Source organism: Euprymna scolopes, chromosome 38 (genome assembly GCF_053919585.1).
Source record: "Euprymna scolopes isolate OS-2025 chromosome 38, ASM5391958v1, whole genome shotgun sequence".
Taxonomy (NCBI): Eukaryota; Metazoa; Mollusca; class Cephalopoda; order Sepiida; family Sepiolidae; genus Euprymna; species Euprymna scolopes.
Window position 1 is genome coordinate 25,298,765 of NC_136519.1, and position 24,112 is coordinate 25,322,876.

The 24,112-nt window shown below is 37.2% G+C and overlaps 1 protein-coding gene across 1 annotated transcript in view; it reads left to right on the plus strand.

Moving 5' to 3' along the window:
• The window catches only part of LOC145263098 (neurobeachin-like protein 1), a 319,648-nt gene that overhangs the window by 51,472 nt on the left and 244,064 nt on the right, over positions 1–24,112 (plus strand). Inside the window, exon 3 of the mRNA XM_080120024.1 lies at positions 11,498–11,665. Coding sequence (XP_079976150.1) covers positions 11,498–11,665 — 168 coding nt within the window. The remainder of the gene's footprint in view (positions 1–11,497; positions 11,666–24,112) is intronic.

A 24,112-nucleotide genomic window follows, 5' to 3' on the forward strand; every position in this document is an offset into this window, starting at 1 on the left:
ACTCTTTAACCTTGCGTTAGTCCCATTGGGTGTTTTGTCAATCCCAATTTTGCTTAAGTGCTCATAATTCCAAGTTAGCAAGTTATTTTTTTTCCTCCCTCCCAGTACTTTCCTGACTCAGGGAGCGTATAGCACACCTGCTATGGCACAGTAATATCTCAGTTTTCCTTGAAAGTGAATCAGATTAAAAATTAATGTTTATATAATGAACTCCTATTCGTTTTTCTTGCTATTTCAATTTATAGAAACATTTTGTGTTTACATTTGAGAGCACGCATTCATTTTTCTTTAATTTCAATTTATGGAAACATTTTGTGTTCATCATAGATGTCGAAAAATAACACAAAACTGTTGTATTTCTTAATAAATGTGATCTAAATCTAAGATTTAAAAATTTTTCCTTAGTTTTATAATTTATTTCATTGTCTTATTTTATATTAATATCAACAAGTTACAAGGGATTAAAACTGTTCAACAAGGACTGCAGATATATTCTGAACCAGCATATTTGACAAAATAAAAACATTATAAATATTTTCGTATTGGGGTGTATAAATACCTCATGGGACTAACCATGTTTGGAACATCCAGGTGACTAATGTTAAATAAAAGGTTGGAAAATTTATCCGGATTTCAGCTTATTTTGCCGTTGGTCATTCACGTTCCTGTTAAAGTATAACTTGTGGACATCCATCCATCGCAGCCGTAGCCGAGATTGAACTCATTACGCGAGTTTGTAGTGTAATTTATAGATTTCTATATATCAAAAAAAAAAAAAAAAAATAGTCCTGGACAAGACGTTAAACTGTATCCATTTTATTTGTATTAACACTTTAACCTACTAATGCGTAACTAATACTTTTGCTGAAATAAAAAAAAAAACAAAAAAAAACATGTGAAATTGCTCCAGAAAAGGTTTAATATTTATGAAGCAATTCTGGTTTCTGATTGGTTGGTAGCAGAACGTGAATTAATTCGATTCGTCAGTTCCTAGCAGCATCGTTTATAAATAGAATCGTCCAACTGTGTGGGATCATACCCCATTATCACTCTGTTGTGATGAGATGTCTCCTAGCGGCCTCGGCTGCAGGGAGACAGGGTAGTACACGTCAAGGATTTGTCACTTGACACTCAGCCCAACAGGTGAGGGGCCGGGAACCGGCCCAGCACCTGTTGGACTGAGGTACACCGCCTGGGTAATACCTAGGAGGTCCACCCTCCCAGGCCTTGCCACCGGGCTTTCCGGTGGGGCAAGTTTATTGCTTGCTGCCTGAGGCGCCCCGACCGGGGAATGCCGACGGGGTTACTCAGGCAATTTTTAAAATTGCAGGAGTGCCCCTTTAGGGGAGCCTGCGGGGTTCCCACTTTTCGACCTTGTGCCACATAATGCTGATGTGGGCAGTATTTAAATATTTACCCCATTAAAAGTCCATTTTGATGGGATGTCTCCTAGGGGCTTCGGCTGCAGGGAGACAGGGTAGTACATGTCAAGGATTCGTCACTTGACACTCAGCCCAACAGGTGAGGGGCCGGGAACCGGCCCAGCACTTGTTGGACTGAGGTACACCGCCTGGGTAATACCTAGGAGGTCTACCCTCCCAGGCCTTGCCACCAGGCTTTCCGGTCGGGTAAGTTTATTGCTTGCTGCCTGAGGCGCCCCGACCGGGGAATGCCGACGGGGTTACTCAGGCAATTTTTAAAATTGCAGGAGTGCCCCTTCTTTAGGGGAGCCTGCGGGGTTCCCACTTTCCGGCCTTGTGCCACATTTTGCTGAGGTGGGCAGCAAATAAATATCTACCCCATTACAAGTCCAAAATATTGCAACATAATTCAAATTTTGTTGGTAACTGAATACTTGATGCTTCGCCAAGGCTATCAAGGGCATTTTTTATCATGACGCCATCACTAAATGGGGTGCGTATTACGGCTTAAGAGTCCCATTTACCCTTGAGAGAAGTGCCAGTTTCTCAACCTGGTATTTTACCTTGCAGTACATACAGCACCTCGTCTTCCCAAATCGTCACCCATCTGGTTCTGGCCAGGCTCAACGTTGCTTAACTTTGATAATCTGGCAAGAACTAGTGTGTCAAAGTGATTGCGCCGTATATGTGGACATAGACAACTGAAATTTATGATGAATTTTTTTTCCTTTTCCTATATTATTTTTATTTTTTTTTTTTTTTACACAGTGATCACCACTTATCAAGGCCCGGAAGCCACTCAGGGATAAGAGTTATTGCAAGTACATTACGTTAGTGTGGAGATTTGATGAACTGTTTACTTAAGGGGGCGGTTCATTAGGAATTTGTTAATGTTGGACTTGAAGACATCCAAGTTGTAGTCCGGTGGGAAGCAGGCAGACGGAACAGAGTTCCACAGGCGTGCAGTTCTAAGAAAGAAGCTTTGTTCATGGAATCCACGTTTTGATTTAGGCACAGATATAGAGTGGGGGAAATTTTTCACAGTGGATTCAGCTAGACTGATGTTTTTCGTGAAAGATTGGCGAGGGGGGACCAGAGATTGGAGTTCAGACGAGCACCTGCCATGGAAATACTGAATATCGGGTTTATTGATTAAAACGTAATGATTATGTAGGATGATTAGAACTTATCTATTTAATCGAGATGTTTGTAAATCGAAACCCTTTGTTTGGATAACCTAGTCCTTTGTAATTGACTGCTCAACCAACGTTTATCCATCAGTAAATCCAAGTTTTTTGGGTGTCCATTGATAATGTCATAGAAAGCATTAACCCCCTGCACCACCACCACCACAAAAAACAAAAAAACAAAAAACAAAAACACTGCTCTTGTGCAGAGATAAGTAAATAGGACTTATTGATAAAAAGAAAAAAAACAACTTTTTTATCATCCCTATTTACTTGCCTCTCCACGAGGGCAGAGTTAGAAACAACGTCGGTTTTTAATGTGTGGGGAAAATCCAGCTCCCCAGTATGGGGCACTCTGGATAGGAACAAAAATAAAAATTGCCTCAGTCATGAATGATTTCTCATCCACTGACCGAGGACAGAAAAAGTGTAGCATCAGAACAGATACTGCACTCTGATTGTTATTCAGATTTTAGGCGAATCCATTAAATGTTTTATTTTCAACACCATTTTTGTCAGAAATTGATTGAATAAAAATAACAAGCAGTAATTTTGTAATATGGCCATTACGCTCGGACCGTGTTTGTTACAATTCAAACATCTTTCGAACCCCTACGCTGTCTGGTACTGTTGAAAAGGAACAACTAAAAAAAATAAGTAAATCCGACTCGACTTTTCTTTCTGTTTTAGCAAAACGCATTTATTACTGCACTTTCCAAACAATGACTGCTTCTTGTTTTTTCTAGCTGTTCATTTTTTCTGCCATGAGATTAACAAAACACCGCCGTCTCGACACCAGCTTAAGTCTCTCACGGCCACTGCCGCTTGCCTGTTTCCCACCTGACTACAACTTGAACGTCTTCAAATCCAACATAAACAAACTCCTGACAAACCCACCCCTTAAGTAAGACACTCTATCAAAACCCCCAATACTAATGATTACTACAATACTATCTCATTGATTACTGTACACGCAATAACGCTTATCCCTGAGTGGCCTTCGGGCCTTGATAAGTGGTGACCCCCATGTAAAAAAACAAAAACACGTCCATCTCACTCAGCAGGCATTTTTCTTTCTGCTTCTCGCCACGTGGTGCATTTTTTTCTCTCTTTTTCTTCTGACACAAACCCATGCACACTTGCTAATTTGCATAGTGCTCGAACGGCTTCTGCTGCTAATACCTTTGCTAGCCATCTATCCTTTAGCTGCTGCTGCTAATACCTTTGCTAGCCATCTATCCTTTAGCTGCTGCTGCTAATACCTTTGCTAGCCATCTATCCTTTGGCTGCTGCTGCTAATACCTTTGCTAGCCATCTATCGTTTGGCTGCTGCTGCTAATACCTTTGCTAGCCATCTATCTTTTGGCTGCTGCTGCTAATACCTTTGCTAGCCATCTATCCTTTGGCTGCTGCTGCTAATACCTTTGCTAGCCATCTATCCTTTGTTTGCTGCTGCTAATACCTTTGCTAGCCATCTATCCTTTGGCTGCTGCTGTTAATACCTTTGCTAGCCATCTATCGTTTGGCTGCTGCTGCTAATACCTTTGCTAGCCATCTATCCTTTAGCTGCTGCTGCTAATACCTTTGCTAGCCATCTATCGTTTGGCTGCTGCTGCTGCTAATACCTTTGCTAGCCATCTATCGTTTGGCTGCTGCTGCTAATACCTTTGCTAGCCATCTATCCTTTGGCTGCTGCTGCTAATACCTTTTCTAGCCATCTATCCTTTGGCTGCTGCTGCTAATACCTTTGCTAACCATCTATCCTTTAGCTGCTGCTGCTAATACCTTTTCTAGCCATCTATCCTTTGGCTGCTGCTGCTAATACCTTTGCTAGCCATCTATCGTTTTGCTGCTGCTGCTAATACCTTTGCTAGCCATCTATCCTTTGGCTGCTGCTGCTAATACCTTTGCTAGCCATCTATCCTTTGGCTGCTGTTGCTAATACCTTTGCTAGCCATCTATCCTTTGGCTGCCGCTGCTAATACCTTTGCTAGACATCTATCCTTTAGCTGCTGCTAATATCTTTGCTAGCCATCTATCCTTTAGCTGCTTCTAATACCTTTGCTAGCAATCTATCGTTTTGCTGCTGCTGCTAATACCTTTGCTAGCCATCTATCCTTTAGCTGCTGCTAATACCTTTGCTAGCCATCTATCCTTTAGCTGCCGCTGCTAATACCTTTGCTAGCCATCTATCCTTTAGCTGCCGCTGCTAATACCTTTGCTAGCCATCTATCCTTTAGCTGCCGCTGCTAATACCTTTGCTAGCCATCTATCCTTTAGCTGCCGCTGCTAATACCTTTGCTAGCCATCTATCCTTTAGCTGCCGCTGCTAATACCTTTGCTAGCCATCTATCCTTTAGCTGCCGCTGCTAATACCTTTGCTAGCCATCTATCCTTTAGCTGCCGCTGCTAATACCTTTGCTAGCCATCTATCCTTTAGCTGCTGCTAATACCTTTGCTAGCCATCTATTCTTTAGCTGCTGCTAATACCTTTGCTAGCCATCTATCCTTTGGCCGTTGCTGCTAATACCTTTGCTAGCCATCTATCCTTTAGCTGCTGCTGCTTATACCTTTGCTAGCCATCTATCGTTTTGCTGCTGCTTCTAATACCTTTGCTAGCCATCTATCCTTTGACTGCCGCTGCTAATACCTTTGCTAGCCATCTATCCTTTGGCTGCTGCTGCTAGTTTCACATGTGCACTCTGTTGCAGTTTTAAACAAGATATTTATAAATAAAAATGTAAAATAAATGAAAAAATAAAACATTAATTTAATGTACCCACCAGAACCTGTGCTTATTTTTTTTTTTTTTCAACGTAAAACAAATTTGTTATGGATTTTTTCCTGTTTTTATATTGTTCTGCTTATTGATTAGAACGAACGCCATGATTATATAGAATGACTAGACCATGTCATCTATATAATAGACGTTTGTAAATTGAAACTTGCTATTTGCATTGACCTAGTCTTGCTCGACAAACATTTGTCCATCAATAAATCAATTTTTTCTGACGTCTAAAATTATTGTGTCCTTATAACTGTCCATTATAATGTCATCCCACAACATCTAGTTCTGTAAGGAAACGCACAAAAAAAGTCTACCCTCATGTGGAAGTAAGAAACTTGTTAAAGAAAAAAAAAAAAAAACTATTATTAATGAAATTTTTTGAAAGATCAATTTACTCTTTTATTTTCTACGCCATTTTTGTCAGGAAAATGATAGGGTAAAAATAGTAGCAATGGTAATTTTAACTAAGGTATTTATTATAAGCCCCTGAAAATCAGTACTGTAATAATAATAATAAAAAATTAATTTAATAAACCCAGTGTAATCTGAGTTTATTATTTTGTTTGTCCCCCCTGACAAAGGAGGGATTGGACCTTGTAATTCACTCCTGTTTGTTTGCACTTTTCTCAATAACAATGCCTTAGATTAAAAAAAAAAATTGCACAAACATTAGTCATGGTGAAAGTAAATTTTTGCCAGAATAACTCTGTTTGTCCCCCCCCCCCCAGCCACCATTATAGGGGTAAAATTGCCCCCAAATGGTTCGTCCATTCATTTGTTCACACTTTTCTCAATAACCGCACCTTGGATTTTTAAAAAAAAATTTGCACAACCATTAGTCGTGGTGAAAGTAAATTTTTCACTAGTGGAGGGGGACTCCACATGCTCGGCTTGTTTTTAATGGAAATCCTATAATTTGAGAAAAAAAAATCTTAAATACATCGAAAATAAATAAATATAAAATGCTAAACATAATCGAAGCAACTGTTAATTGTAATAATTTGCTATGATCTGCCATTCATCATCATCATCTCGTTTTTGTATCTAAGAGTGTCCCAGACTTTGGATTGGTCAGCGCCTCATGCCTGCTCTCCATACAATTTTATCTTGAAAGTCGATATCAGTCATGTATACAGACAAGTCGCACCGTACACACTCAACCCAGATCTTCGGTCTATCATGTTTTCCAGGCATGTTATATCAACTATTATGTCCAGTTATTTGTCTTTGATCAACAATCTTATTTTAGCGTACACCTGACGATATCCTGTACCTCTGCAAGGCCACCATTCGCTCATTTATGGAGTATTGTTGCTATATCTGGGGTGGTGCATCTACCTACTAGCCTCTCCCTCTTGGATAGGGTCCAGAAAAGGGTCTGCAATCTAACAGGTCCCACTTTGTCAACTAGGCTCGAACGTCTGTCTGATCGCTGCAATGTTGCATTCCTTTGCCTGTTTTACAAGTATTTTAATGGAATATGCTCTGATGAACTCATTGCACTTGTGCCCCCTCGACGTGCATATCCCGGTACCTAACCCGCTTAACAACAAAATCACACCCCTTCATTGTTGAGGTCCCTAAATGTTAGAAAGTATTCTGCTTTAATAGCTACTTCCCTAGAACAGCTAGACTTGAGAATTCCCTTCCTGCTACCTGCTTTCCAAATTGTACTGATATGCAGAAGTTCCAATCCAACATACACCAACATCTTAATCTTTTATAGGCATTAGTAGCTCCTTATGTCCAAGTGGCAATGTGCCTTGTTTGGGGTGGAGATGAGTAAAAAAAAAAAAACAAACAAAAAAAAAAGATTGTTTTGTGTGTTTTGGTGGAGCACTCCTGTTTTTTTTTTTTTTTTTAACCTTATTTTCTAGACTTTTTGTTCTATTTCTTCTTTTTGTTATACGTTTTTTTTTCTCCCTTTTGTTTTCATTTCCTAATACTTTGGAAATCACACGCTTTATATGGCTGAATCACCTGAGATGCCAAGCATGTAAGGCATACAAAAATCTCACAAATTATATACTTCTGATGAAGCCTCCGTAGAAGCCAGATTGGATTGGTCGGATTCGAAGGTCTCTTTGCGTTTGAAAATGATGCAGAAAGATAACTAAACATGTTTTTGATGCAACATCAATCGGGTTTATTACGGGATAGTTGCTGCATATAGAATAGTCAGTTTTTGTTTTTTTTTAATAATTTCTTTCTCACGTTTACCCCTAACAAGGCATATCGCCACTTGGATGTTAGGGGCTACTATTTAGAGCCATGCCTAGGAAAGATTAACAAGATGTTGGTTTACGTTATATTCAAACCTGCATATCAGTACAGTCAGGGAAGCAGGTAGCAGGAAGGGAATTCCAAAGTCTATCTGTTCGAAGTAAGAAACTATTAGAGTAGAAAGCTTTCTGGCATTTAGGGACCTAAAAAATGAAGGGGTTTGTTGAGGATATGTACGTCGAGGGGGCACAAGTGTAATGAGTTCATCAAAATTCCATTAAAAAAGAAAACATTCCATTAAAATACTTGTAAAACAGACACAGAGATGCAACCTTGCGGTGATGGGACAGGGGTTGGAGCTTAATTGACAAAGTGGGATTTATTGGATTGAAAACTCTTTTTTGGGTTCTATTTAAGAGGGCGACACTCGTGGTAAATGCATCAGCCCAGATGTGGCAACAATACTCCATGCATAGGCGAATCGTGGCCTCGTAGAGCTACAGGATACTCTCAGGTGTGAGTAGTTTTCTAGCATGATAGAGGGAGCCCACCTTCTTTGCCACAGCCTTTGCAATGTCCTCAATGTATTTGTTCCAGTTCATGTTGCCCATGAATGTTAGGCCAAGGAGTTTGAAGGAAGGATTCTCAGATAGTGCATTATTTGTCATAGATATCGGTGGTTGGACAGGCGTCTTGTAATTGCTAAAGGAGAGCAGCTTAGTCTTACTAGCATTAAATGTTACATCTATTTGCAGCCTCATTCCACTATGGTCTGAAGGTAATTTTCTAATGATTCTGTCTTAGATTTATGTACGTTCGTTCTTCCCTCGTGCATGTTATAGAGCATTGTATCGTCAGCAAATTTACCCATCTTGGACACAATATTATCAGGAAGATCGTTTATGAATATCAGGAATAATAGTCGTCCAAGGATTTTGTAGAAAGGAAGGATGATTGCGTCACTCCAGTCTGGAGGGGATTTTTTTCTGAGCCCCAAACACAGCAGAGTATTTGATGTAACCAACTAGCTCTTAAATCATCACTTGTATATTTCTGATGAAAAGCCATCCTCACCAGCTGATTTGTTGTGTTTCAGCTTTATTTTTTTTAAATTTTTGGTTGGTGGATCGCAGTTGGCATTGTAGGTGAAGCCGGTATAGTCGCTGTAGGAGTGGTACTAGGATGGCGAAACATGGTTTAGCAGTTTTTCAAAATGCTGCTTCTAACGTTTTTGCTGTGCTGTGCTACCTGGTAAATAGGGGTTCCGTTCTCTTCCAGCCCATCTTTCACTGAAGTGCAAGCTATGTTTTGTTATTAACTTTAAAAGCTCGTAGAGTTTTCTGGAGTCTCTCGTGAATGATACTTGTTCTGTTTTCGGTGCAACTGTTTTCCAGTATCTATTTTTTTGACTGCACAGCAGATCTAGTCGTTTGTTGCCTAGGCTGCTGGAAATCTGAGTTTCCACATTTACGAGGTCCTGGATATGACCTAAAACTATATCCGATGGTGAGGCCTCACCTTGCGGGCCTTGGGGAGTGTGGAGCCACCCTTTAATTGCCATTGCTCTGACCCGGAGTGGTAGTACCTGTTAGGGTCCCAACTATGGGTTAAATAGAAACTGATTTGAAAACAACAAATATATTCTATTAAAAATTTTTCTTAAAAATCTTTGGATTCGGCATTAAATAACCCGAAAAGAGTTGATATGCCGTAAAACAAAAGCAACCAATCCACAGATGTGCAGTTCTAAGAAAGAAGCTTTGTTCATGGAATCTACATTTAGGTTTAGGCACAGATAAAGAGTGGGGAGAATTATTGATAGTTTTGTTAAAAAAAGAATATATTGTTTTATTAAATTTTTGTTGTCTAAATAATTTGACTTTGCCAAAAATTAAAAAGACATTTTTTTTACTTAGCAATGAGCTTTGGAAGATAGTCGGTGAAAAAACACAATCGGCAAAAGATATTATTTCTAGTCGTCACTTGTAAAAAAAAAAGTCACTCGCAAATGTGACTGTTTCACTCACAGTGTTAAGCCCTGTTTACAAGCCTCTCTTGTTCTCTTGGACAAGAAAATAACTTGAGATGATATGCATACGTTGTCTGCAGGTCTTTTGCCGTGGAGTTGTTTTTGAGTGGCTTATTGGATATTTGCTTTGCAGAGCAGCCATTGTTCATCAGATGAAACTTCTGTTTCTGGTAGGAGCAGATCTTCAAAGCAGTTTGTTAATTCTATTTTTAAATTTTTTATTTTACTCAAGAATTCCTGTTTATCAAGCCCCGGAGGTCATTCGTGGATAAGGGTTAATGAATGTAAAGTGGTAGTACAGTAATCGCTAATGGTGTAAATTGGGTAGAATTTGATTATTTAAGGGGACAACTCAATAAGAACTTGTTTACATTGGATTTGAAGGTTACCATGTTGTATTCAAATGGGAAGCAGTCTAACGGAACTGTTCCATGGGCGGGAATTTCTGAAAAAGAAGCTTTATTCATGGAATCTGCGTTTAGATTTAGGCACAGATAAAAAGTGAGGAAAATCATATATAGTGGTTGCAGCTAGTCTAGTGTTTTTTGTGAAAGTTTGGCAAGGGGGTGGGGAAACAATAGATTGGGGTTCCGTCAAGCACTTGCCATCATGATAGTGATAGAGCAGAGACAGGCTTGCGACATCTCTTCTGTGGGAAAGAGGTTGCATACTAGGTTTCAAAGCCAGTTTTGAACTCTGTCAAAGTAGGATAGGGTGTGCCGAGCAACTCCTGCTCAGATGTGGCAACAGTATTTCATTTTAGGATGTACCTGGTTCTTAAACAGATAGAGAATTGCATCAGCAATGGGATACCTACTTGAGCCGTACTTGATCTAACCATTTTTCCAGCGATCTTGGCAACAAATTTGATGTATATGTTCTATTTTAGATCAGGAGTGAAGGTCAGTCTCAGAAGTTTGTCAAGACATGGAACTTCCCCAAGACGAGATATCCATTCATTTCAACTTGGGCCAGATGGAATTCAGAGCAATCATGATCAAAACAGAGGAGCTTGGTTTTTGATGCATTAAAATTAACCAGTCACCTTTTTCCTCATTACACCAAGCTCTCTAGATCAGAATCAGAAAGATCTTTATCATTTCTGCCCTTTGAAGTGTTACCATAGATTTTCGTGTTGTCTGCATAAATGTCTATGAATGATCTAAGAATGTGATTTGTGATCAACGACTACTCTTATAAGCCTATCAGAGAGAAAGGATTTAATAATTGAGGATATTATCAGCTATTCGTTGGCTGGTGATCTTGTGAAGTAGACCTTTATGCCATACTCTATCAAAAGCCTTTGGTATGTCAAACCTTTTGCTCTAGAAACGAAGCCCCGTCGAGAGATTCACTAGTCCTGTGTGATACTACAGTACATCAGCTGTAGATCTTGCAGAAGGAAACTATATTGCATGTCACTGAGCAGGTTATTTTTGCTGAGGTGGTTGTCTACTTCTCTGTTTATCACAGATTCTAGCAAGTTACTCATGATGCACAGAAGACGGATTGGTTTGTAGTGAGAGGGAGATCTCTTTGGGATTTGTACACAACTGGCCAACTAGTAGGTGGTCTGCAACAAAAAAAGAAAACTGGTTTTTATGAAACGGAAATGGAATCATGTAGTCTTTTCTAGGGCAACAATTTTATCTTTCCACATTGTATAAGCATATGATCAAAGGCATTAAGGTTTCTTGTTTCGACTTCTCTTTAGACATTCTCTTGGGGGCAATATTGTTACATTATTTAACAGAATGACAAAAAACACATCTTCACAATTCTCCAAAGCAGGTTATTGTTTCTCTGTTTTATTTTTTTATTTTATTTATTTATTTTTTTATATTTTCAGTTTCCGGAAAGAAGGACCTGACCTTTCAACTCTGCCAGAAAATATTTTGGAAACCCTTCAAAAGGACTTCACTTGGTGCATGGACCAATACACTCTAAGTTTAGGAGAAAATGTACAAGTTATCAAATTTGCTCAATGCATACTGAAATGTTTAATTATCATATGTAGGTGAGTTGGATTTTTTTTTTCTGCATTTACCAACCCCTGATTTCCATAAAGTTGACTTAGGCTCACCCAGCAGATGACAGAAATAATCGTAGAAGATTGGCTGAGTGTTCCCCATCTTTTAACGAATGCAATGTCTGTGTTTAGCTAATACGAATCCATGAAAACTATTTTTTTTTATAAATTGGAAGGAATAAAAAATTAATTTTAAACGCACAGGTTAGTGCTGGGTTGGGTTGGGTTGGGTTAGATATATGTTTATAATTTTATCTCTATATATAATAAAAGAGATGCAATTTTTCCCCTCTGGACCCAAATACCATAGGTTTACAACAACAGATGGCGCATGCAAATTTATTATGTTTATGCTATTAGCCATTACCTTATTTAGAGTGACATTTTAGTTACATCTTCTCTATATAAATAAAATGAACTCATTTTTTCCCTCGCGATTTTGACCTTAATATGATTGAAAATCAAGACATTTCATGCAAATGTAATGTGCACGCACTGCAGCACATTACCTTTGGTGTGTTATAGGCCTATCACCTGTCCACTTACTCTATAAACTTAGATCCCTATATTTTTTCTGCTGAGAGTCCACGACCAAATCTACTTACAATCAATGGAAATGGTAAAATCTTTTCCCTCTATTACATTCATACTCCTCCCGCGCCCACTTATCACCAGTGGGGATACATCCACAAACGACACTAAGTTGCTTTAAAAAAACAGATTGGTATTTTTCCGTCATCGAATCCAATGTTTACTTATGCCATTTCTTCCTTTTCTTTTTTTTTATTATTTTATTTATTTTATTTATATTGGGGCGGGGGTTAACGAACTGAAGGGTTAATGATGCCATCTTTTTCTTTCTTTTTTTTTTATTTATATTGGGGTGGGGGAGAGTTAACGAACAGAAAAGGTTACTGATGCCATCTTTTTTTTTTGTTTTTACTTTATTTTTTTGTTTATTTCATTTACATTGGGGGGGGGGTAATAGACCGAAGGGTTACTGATGCCATCTTTTTTTTTTTTTTTTTTACTTTATTTTTTTTGTTCATTTCATTTACATTGGGGGGGGGGGTAATAGACTGAAGGGTTACTGATGCCGTCTTTTTTTTTTGTATTTTACTTTATTTTTTTGTTTATTTCATTTCATTGGGGGGGGGGTAATAGACCGAAGGGTTACTGATGCCGTCTAGTTTTTTTTGTTTTTTACTTTATTTTTTTGTTTATTTCATTTACATTGGTGGGGGGGGGGGGTTAATAGACCGAAGGGTTACTGATGCCGTCTATTTTTTTTCCGTTTTTTTATCAGACATTCTTAGTCCACGTTCAGTTTTACCTTGCTTAAGTCAATAGCAGTCTATCACAACGCTCTCTTACTGAAATCCTTTCTCCTCCGCATTAAAAATACAGTTTACACAGAAAATCGCGTTTATTACATAAACAAACAAACGAAACCAACTACGATTGGATTCCCAACTGTATTTATGCCACGTTCCTTTCTTTTTCGACATAGCCTCATCAATTAACACTACCCAGCCAACATTCAGGTGAATACAGTTGAGTTCTCTTACAGAAATCCGTTCTTCGCGGCATTCTACAGTTTACACAGAAACAATCACGTTTATTAAATACACAAAAACACGAAATGAACTAACATTGGATTCCAGATTTTACATCTAACTCTATTCGTTTGCAACTATTAATTGCGTATCCAACTGTATTTAGGCAACAATTTTTTATTATTCTTTTGTTTTGATTTACCCAAAACCACACACACCTCGAAACACCTGGGCAACGCCGGGTACCCCCACTAGTTAATTCATAATATTAAAACATTAGATTTAATCCTAGGAGTGCCATCATCATCATTGTCACTAGTTAATTCATAATATTAAAACATTAGATTTAATCCTAGGAGTGCCATCATCATCATTGTCATAAACTACAGAGGAAGTAGTTTCCATTTCACCCCCTAATCACCAAGTACTACCACCGTCACCCACTTACACTGCATATTTATACTCACAGGGGACTTAAATTTAGATCCCTTCCTATGTAATTGATCTATTCCCTATTACATATAGCATTGCACTTCCCTTTTCTACACTAAAAATACTAACGTCTTCACAGACTTGATCCTCACGTTGTGATTGACTGACACTAGCCATTCCGATATTCATGGATTATTGGAATGGTTACATTCCCTTTACTTAATGAACACTATGGCACCTGAATGTCAGCCATTACTCATACATACATATATTTACATTATAGCCAACTATCGCAATTCAAAAGTTTGCTTTGTTCTTTCCTTTTTTTTCTGGGAATATTTAGATTTACATACTTTCCGTTTAATTGTACATTTTTTGCCCCATCTTTTTTTTTTCTGAACACAGACTCAGTTTATTTACATTTCTGATTCCTATCGTATCAGCAGAGAGACAGACAGACAGACAGACAGGGACAGACAGAGATCTTTTTGCTATTTACATGTTATAAATTTTTCTTTCCGGAGACGTTACACATAGATTAACTATTATTAAATGTTTCCTTTTTTATTTTTACACACAAATACGTCATAATGCAAAATACCATTGAAGTTTAAAACTATTTGTGTGTACTTTAATCTATTATAACTATTATTAAATGTTTTGTTATTGATTTTTTTTTTTACCCAAATAGGTCACAAAGCAAAATATATTGTTTTTTTTATTATTACATACCTTACATTTCGAGCTAATTTCTTGCCATCCACACTCACACTCATAAAATGGAGTGTCTGTTGCGAAAGCCGTTTTTAACATAGGTAGGTTGGGAGTGTCCATTCTGATTGGAGTTCTTAACAAGAGGAGGTTGGTGGTTTGGCTACAACAATAACGCCTACCGTACTTTCATTTTTTTTTTTGGGGGGGGGGAGGGGGGGGGGGGTGATACCACCAGGCAACGTCGGTTAATGGGTCCTGCTAGTATTATTATATTTACTGTTTCAAAGACGGTATGCACTTATATTAGCGGTTTATTTTTTTTTTATATGATAGTGTTTTCACGTTAAATTAAAGTTTTATTGCATTGTTAGGAGAAAGTACAGAATAACTGAAAATAAAATGATTTTTGGTAAAACTTGCGAAGAATGCTCTGTGTTTACGGTTGTTTTAAAAATGGAATGAAAATTTACATTTCGTTCTGTTTTACATTCGGTTCAACTCATCATTCACATTCGACATGTCATCTTGTATAGGTTTTGGGGTATGCTGACAAGGTTAGAGTTGTCTATTCAGAAAGCCGTTCTTTATATGGGGAGGTTGGAGGTGTCTATTCAGAAAGATGTTCGTAAAAAGAGAAGGTTGGGATGTTTATTCATTGTATGCACACCCGAAAACATAAAAGTCGACCTTTCATATGTGATCAGCGAGTTGGACTATTATTTTTTCAAGGAGATCATTTATGAATATCAGAAATACTAAACATAATAATAAACTTTTAGATTTTATATAGATTCTCCAACCTTTCTTTCGACAGTAACACATACAAACACACATTAAGTGTTTTATGTATAGACTAGCATAATGTTAATTTATTTGAAACTTTTTAAAAATTACATATGCAAATAAGACATATTGAGTTTTGTATGAGAGCTTGAGAAAGGTTATATATATATATATATATATATATATATATATGTATATATATGTATATATAGTTTAAGCCTGATCTGCTGCAGTTGAAAACAAAGCTCTATACCAAGGTAAAGAAAATTTCTTGTTTTTTTTATACAAAGGAGTCACCACTTTTCAAAGCCTTGAAGCCACTCGAGAATAAGGGTTAATGAGTTTATGGAAATTAATGGGAAAATATCATAGTAATCATTAGTAGTAGAAATTTGGTAAATTGGATTACTTAAGGGGACGACTCATCAAGAACTTGTTTACATTGGACTTGAAGACAATCATATTGTAGTCAATTGGAAAGCAGAAAAACGTAACAGTTCTACAGGCATGCAGTTCTAAGAAAGAATCTATGATTAGGTTTAGGCACAGATAAGGAGTGGGGGAAATTATTAATAGTGGTTTCAGCTAGACAAGTTCTTTTTGTGAAATTTAGGCAAATAGGGACCATAGATTGGAGCTCAGACGAGCACTTGCCATGAAAATAAGATAAGGTAAAGACAGGTTCGCAATGTCTCTTCTGGGGAAAAGAGGTTGCACCCCCTACTATTCTACAAAGTCTATTTTGAACTCTGTCAAGGCAGGATAAGAGCTTCTAGCAGCTCTTGCCCAGATGGGGCAACAGTACTCCATTCTTGGATGTAATTGCATCAGCAGTGAGATATCTACTGGAACGGTAGAATGATCCCACCATTTTCCCATCACCCTTGGCAACGGATTTGATGTACATGTTCCATCTTAGATCAGGACTAAAGGTTAGACTAAGAAGCTTGTCAAAACATGGGGCCTCCCTAAGATGAGAGCCATTCATTTCAGTTGATGCCAGACGAGTATGAGAGCATTGATGATGTAAAGATAGAAGCTTAGTTTTCGATGCATTAAAATTAACCAGTCACCTCTTTCCCCATTGCACCATATGTTCAAGATCAGAGGAGAGAGAATTAGAGAGAACTTGGTCATTTACGACCTTTGAAGTGTTGCCATAGATGGTAGTGTTGTCAGCATAAATGTGTACAAATGATCTTAGGATGTAATTTGGAAGATCATTGATGTAGATCAGGAAGAGAGTTGGGCCCAAGATGAACCCTGAGAGATTCCAGCATTAATACCGTGAGCTTCTGATTTCTACCCGTCAATCACTACTCTTATGAACCTATCGGAGAGAAATGATTTAATACTTGAAAAGACATTTCCAGTTATATCGTAGCTGGAGATTTTGTGGAGTATACCTTTATGCCATACCCTATCAAAGGCTTTTGATATATTAAGAGCAATTACCCAAGAAAGGAAGCCTCCATTGAGAGATTCATTAATCCTATGAGATATAACTGTTAGCACATCTGGTGTAGGATCTGGCAGAACGGAAACCATATTGCATGTCACTGAGGAGGCTATTTAACACAGATTCCAGCAACTTACTCATGACGCACAGTGATTGGTCTGTATTGTTAAATACGGGACATACTGATGAGATTTTCCAGGGGGTTGGGCAATATTTCTCCTTAAGACAATGCTTAAACAGCTCTGTAAGTATGAGAGTTCTGTTGGAAGCTTTTTCAGTACTATAATAATGGAAGTGATATTTCTGACAAAAGTAGAATTTCTGTTTTCTGAGTAAGAAGTAGAATTTCTGTTTTCTGAGTAAGAAGTAGAATTTCTGTTTTCTGAGTAAGAAGTTATCCAGCTAACACTTATCAGTGGCCAGTTTTTGACCTTGAAGTGGTATTTATTTATTTTTAACTCTTTACATCAAGTGGCTTCATGTCTTGTCTGGACTGATTTCCATTAAATAATGGAACTAGAGAGAAAAAAAGTGATAAAGATTGTAATTGGACAGCAAATAAGTTAGGTATACACAGATAAAATGCAGTTTTTATTCTTGGGTGATGTATTACTGATGCTCTATTTATCATGAAACAGATTGCCAAGAGAAGTATCTTGGTAAGAAAAAGAACCTGTATTTTGCGTTTGTTAATATGAAGATAGCTTTTGACAGAGTACCAAGGGATGTTGTCTGCCTCGTGAAGATTGTTCAAAGCAATGTACAGAAATGCTTCAAGTTGTGTTCGCATTTTTTATTTTTTTGACTTGGGAGTCAAAATGACTTATGGCCTGAAGGTACTTGAGGATAAGGATTAATGATTGTAAGACGGTAGTGTAATAACCGTTAATAGTGTAACTTGGGTAGAATTTTATTATTTATGGGGACGGCTCAACAAGAACTTATTTACATTGGATTTGAAGGCTACAATGTTGCATTCAACTGGGAAGCAGGCCAGCGGAACAGTGTTCCACAGGTGGGCAGTTCTAAGAAAGAAGCTTTGTTTATGAGATCTGCATTAGATTTAGGTACATATAGAGAATAGGGGAAATTGTTGATAGTGGTTGTAATTAGTCGAGTGTTCTTTTTCTGAAAGTTTAGCCAGCTTTAAGAAATTGGAGTTCAGTCAAGCATTTGCCATAAAAATAGAGCAGAGGCGGGCTTGCAATGTCTGTTCTGTGTGAAAATAGGCTGCAGGGAAGAGAAAAGGGCTTGGAAGCTGGTTTTAAATTCCATGAAGGCAAGATAGGGCATGCCAAGCAGCTCCTTCCCATATGTGGCAAAAGTACTCCATTTTAGGATGTACTTAGCTCTTATAAAGGCTGAGGATTGTATTGGCAGTGAGATCTCTACAGGAGCGGTAGAATGATCTAATCATTTTTTGAACGATCTTGGCAACAGATTTGATGCATGTGCTCCATTTCAGGTCAGGAGTAAAGGTCAATTCTAGAAGCTTGTCAAGACCTGGCGCTTCTCCACCCCAAGAGTCATTCATTTCAATTGGGGCCTGATAGGGGTCAGAACGATTATGATGAAAAGAGAGAAGCTTTTGTGAAAAAGGGAGTTAAAACCAAATTTATTTTTGGTACCCTGACAAAGGAGGGATTGGACCTAATAATTCACTCCAGGTTGTCCATTCGCATTTTTTCAATAACCACGCTTTGCATTTTTTCGAAATTTTGCACAAACATTAGTCATGGTGGAAGTAAATTTTTGCCAGAACAGATTTTCTGGGATAACTCTTGTTGCCCCCACCCCTGCTCCAGGAGCCATTATAGGGGGAAAATTTCCCCCAAATCACTCATCCGTTTGTTTATTTGCACTTTTCTCAATAACCACTCCTTGAATTTTTTAAAATTTTCACAAACATTAGTCATGGTGAAAGTAAATTTTTGCCAGAACAGATTTTCTGGGATAATTCTGGTTGCTCCCCTAGAGGCCATTATAGGGGTAAAATTGCCTCCAAATCGTTCATCTGTTCATTTAAAAAAAAAAAAAATTGCACAAACATTAGTCATAGTGAAAGTAATTGTTTGCCAGAACAGATTTTCTGGAAGAAATCTGGTTGCTTACCTAGGGGCCATTATAAGGGTAAAATTGCCTCCAAATCATTCATCTGTTCATTTGTTCACACTTTTCTCAATAACCACACCTTGGATTAAAAAAATTTTTTTGCACAAACATTAGTCATGGTGAAAATAAATTTTTCACCTGTGGAGATCCTGCATGCTCGGCTTGTTTTATAGTAAAGAGGGATAAATAAAAATTTGGCCAGAGGTAGGTTAGTTTTGAAGTTGATTTCTTAAAGCTGTCCAACACATGCCAGCATGTAAAACTAATGTTAAACCAAGGATAATGATTAAAATAATATGTATAAACATTGGGTACACAAGAAGTGCAGTGGAATTACAGATAGGTTATGAGATGATAATCAGTTTGTGTGCAAGAAGCGCAAGATGATGAGAGACGGATAAGAACTCAGATGTGGAGAAAGTATATTTGGATGGTGAGGTTGTTCAGAAGTTTTGTTATCTTGATATCATTGGAGCTCAGTGTGAAGCAGGTGCTAATATGATTGCAAGAATTAGGAGTGGATGGAATAAGTTCAGAAAACTTCTGCATTTCTTACCAGGAATTTATCCTATGATGATGTATGACCGTGAAACACTACCAGTGAGAGTTGAAGATATGTGTTGCATGAACAGAAACAATATGATACGTGTAATGTGTGTCTTTAAGATCATCATATCATATGAATTCGAAGATTATATTATTGGCATTGGTTTTCCCGATATTTTTCTAGTCAGAATTCATTCTACAAAGACATTGGGATTATGGGAGGGACCACATGAAGGTTGCCAACATCCTAAGTAAAAGTGATTTTTGTAGAACAAACAGGATTTGAACTTGGGGCACCCAGGGTGTCAGTCCGTGTCATTAACCACTGAACCACCGTCATTTTCCAGTTTTTAAGATAGGCTTAGAGATGATAACTGCTGAGGAAGAAAAAATCTAGACAATGTAGGAAGATGTATGCAGAACAGGCAACCTTACTGGTTTGATCATTCTTGGGTTGAGGTAGCAGGGTAGTTGGCTATGGAAGGTAAAGGTAAACATGAGAATATGTAATAAGGGTAGACTTGAGAGAAAGAGGGATAAGACTCAACTTGTGCCTTTCAATTGTAGCCGTGTCCCTTTTCTTTTTGAGATTCACATGAATGGCTCTGCTCTTAAGAAATTGACTCTGAAACTTCTTTGTGTTTTTTTTTTCTCATAAAAGATTTCTTGCGGTTCATATATTAGATCCATAGCTCTTTCTGCTTCTCATAAAGTTGGTTCTCATTATTGTTCCTCACACTTCCTCACACCTGAGGCTATTCTCTATCTCTACAAATTTGCTATCAGACCATATATGGAGTACGGTTGTCATATTTGGACTAATGAATCTGTGCCCCATTTTAGGGTTCTTGATAAGGTGTAGAAACGTGTCTAATTTTATTGGCTTTCCTTTCTTTTTCTCTGTAACCACTCTCTCACGGACATGATGTTGCTAGTCTCAGTTTTTTCTATAAATACTATCATGGCATGTTCTTCACAATTGTTTGATTTATTCATTGCTTCCTTTGTTCCAACTTGTTCGATTTGTTGGTCTAGTGGTCGCCATCAATTTGTTGTTCTGATACCTCATTGTAATACAACTTCCTATTCCAGTATCTTCTTTAAAAGCACTGCTTGTGGAGAGTGAACTTGGTAGAAAGACAATGGCGAGGAAGTTGTTTACAAAGGCACACAAAAGAAAGCTGAAATGGGATTGTTAATCAGGTGTAACATGAATGGGAACAAAGGACTGAACAATGGAGGTTAATAGTTAGTTTATGGACGGTTTTGAATCTTTTTCCTGTTTACTGTTTTCCTGTCTATGACCTTGATTTTTTTTTTTTTCAAGACTAATGTCAGTGAGCATCTCCTGTCTTTTCGATAATCATTTTTTGTTCTTGTTAACTCCTAGCATCAAGTTGTTTCACGCTGTGTTTGTAGAAATTTTCAGAAAAATAAAAATAAGTAGCAATAAAAAAAAGACCTGGCTATAATGAATGTTAAACTAAATACGATCATATTAATTGTTATAGTCCCTCATGCTGAAAATGGAAAATTCCCTGCTTCCTTTGTTCCAACTCGTTTGATTCCTTATGTCCTGTGGTCTTCATAAATTCACTGTTTTGATACCTCATTGTAATACAGCTTCTATTCCAGCAGCTTCTTTCCAAAAGCTTGTGGAACTCTCTTCCTGTTGACTGTTTTCTTTCTATCTATAACCTTGGTTTTTTTTCAAGACTAACGTCAGTAAGCATTTCCTGTCTTTTTGATAATCATTTTTTGATTCTTGTTAGATCCTATGGTTAAGCTAACAATTTCTCGGGGTAAAGTCGACACTCTGTTGTCAAAACTTCCAACTCAGCACTCTGTTGTCAAAAATTCCAACTCCAAAAACTCAACATTCTTTCAAGTCAACTTACACATGACTACGTATGTAACACAACTTCTTCCAACTTGTCCCCTGTTTGCTTTATGTCCATTTTTAATCACCTGTCTCATTTGCATATAAACAGCTTGCATCACACATGTGACTGTTAACCATAAAACCGATTGTCGTCATTTTAGCATTTCTCTCCCTACCCCCCCTTTTTTTTTGTTTACATGACCGACCTTTTGAAGCGGGCACACATGCTAGCCAAGTAAGTTGTGATTTTCTCTACAGCTCCTAACATTAAATTGCTTCACACTTTGGTAGCAATTTTTATTAAAAAAAATGGAATAAAATAATGATAAAAAATGAAATACAATGATAGTAACTATTACAATCTCCCAATGCCGAAAATTGGACGATTCAAAAAAAAAAAAAAAAAAATAATATAGTTCTTTTTTTTTTCTTTTTAAATGGTGAAGTCGTTATAAAGTTTCACCGCAACTTTATCTTATCGTACTTGTGTTTGCATATTTCTAATCGTGCAGATGTTGCATGCTCATCTGTTGCACGGAAACACCTGAGATTTATACTAAAAGTCAATCTGACCAAGCACTATTTATTTCGGCCATTTGTTTTTCTTTTTTTTCTTTTGCCTTTTTTCAGGATGTCAATCGATATTATTTGCTTGGATATTTGTGAACTTTATATAATGTGTGTGTGTGTGTGTGTGTGTGTGTGTGTGTGTGTGTGTGTGTGTGTGTGTGTGTGTGTGTGTGTGTGTGTATATATATATTTATATTTAAATAAATGTTTGGGGGTACAGAATTTATAAATACATTTAAAAATCAGCGGAAATTTCTCAAGACCTCTTTCGGCTATCATCTCATCAGGAGAAAAATCGATAGCAAAAAATATTAAAGGTGCCAAAAAAGGACGATTAAAACCAATAATTTAATAAAGCATGTATAAAGTGATTAAAATAGCACCACGATGGTGGTGGGGTGGTGTGGGAGATGGTCAAAGTTCTCCAAAGAGATTTAATACTTTTAATAATTCCTTCTGCCAGCACAAAGAAGGTTTCTGAATTGTGATAGACAGATTCCAAAATTTTTAAATGATTTTTAGAATCCGCTCTATGAAGTATCTCAAACCACTCTATTTTATACTGATTTAATTTTTTTCCCCCCTGGCAGTGCTATTTTAATTGCTTTATACACGCCTTATTGAATTAAATTATTGGTTTTAATCGTTAATTTATAAAAGACTCCCCTCCCCTATTGCTCTTTATTTTCGCCAGTAATATTGTTTCATTGGTATCGATTTTTTTTTTCTAATCAGATAATAACCGAAAGAGCTCTTGAGAGATTTCTGCTGATTTTCAAATATATATTGTCACACTTGTGACGGGGGGAAGGGGTTAAAAAATAAACAGCAAAGGGATATGGAAGGAATTTAAAAGCAAATGTTTATCACAGGCAGACAAATTTTCTGCATAGGGGTATGGTCAAGGTCCCAGTAAGGTCCAATTTTCCTTTTTATTATAAAATTTTGTTCGCATGAGACAAGCGGAATGCAAAATAAACACAAGAATCAAACACGATAGAATGCAAGAAAGAATGAGGACAAACACTTCCAAATAATATAAAATAAATTTATTAAAGATAGGGAAAGAAAATTTTAACGAGAAAAAAAAAAAATTAAAAATTTATAGTATTTTTGGGATATTTTTAAACATGTAAACTGAGCGAAAATTTCGTAAGAGAAAGAAAATGGATTAATAGCGTAACTAGACTCCACGCAACCACGAGGATAGTCAATCTTCAGTTTGACAGAAAGAGAAACAAAAATTACACTCACAATTCTTTTTTTCTTTTTCTTTCTTTTTTTTTTTTTTTTTTTTTTTGTCCTTTTTCTTTTTACAACTTCTGAGCGACACATTTAGTCCGAGAGGGTTTTCTTGTGGTGGAAAAAAGTTAACTTCAGATAATAAATCCACAGTTTTTCAATACTTTTCTTTTTCATACCCTTTTCATATCATGTCTGTCGGCATTTGTTTTTGGTATTCCAAAATAGCTTTTCTGCGATTTGCCTTTGGCCGGTATATTCTTTTTTTTCCTCGGCTCCATATTTGAAAATGCATCATAATGCATAAGGGTGCCAGAGAAGAATGAGACTGGACTCTAGTCAGGGAAGGGGTTTCGCCTCCTGCTTTTTTGTTTCGTTGTTTCGCTTCTCGGTCTAAAAATAGAATTGACGAAATCGTTTATTTTCCTTTTCCGTGGCTGATGAAATATATCTACCTGGTTGAATCTTTGGTTTCCGAGAACGGATCACAGTGTAATAACTGTTCTGCTGTTATACTTCACTTTTTCTGTCCTCGGTCAGTGGAAGAGAATTCCTTCAGACTGACTTTAATATTGGGTTTAAAAGGGATAAGGAATTAGTGGATTCTCGCTCAGTTCGAACATACAATCAAATGTTTATCCTATCGCTAGCAGATAAAGAAAAGATATTTGATGTTGAGATGGTCGTTTGTAACAATATATATATATATATATAGTAAGTTAAAAAATGTATATGGCGATGAGGCTACACTGAATATTTCGCGTTTCATTCACTCTAGGACTCTTCAGGCTTATGCGCGAATTCTGTGGTTGTTTGTCGTTTTTATATGCGCATCTTCTATTGAGATTTTAGTTAGCCAATCAGCTTTCTAGTATCCACCGCGCCCTTCCTATCAACCAATGAGCATGCACTTATCGAAGAAAGGCCTATTTGACCTCTGGTTGACCTGTTTCTTTGTGTGTGCTCTATTTAGCCTGGATATTTAGTTTCTTGATCTGTTTTAAATCTAGGTTAGTGTTTTTTTTATGTTTATATATAAATATATATATATGTGTACATACATATATGCACATATATATATATACATATGTATATACATACATGTATGTGTGATCGTTTATGTATATTCATGTTTATTT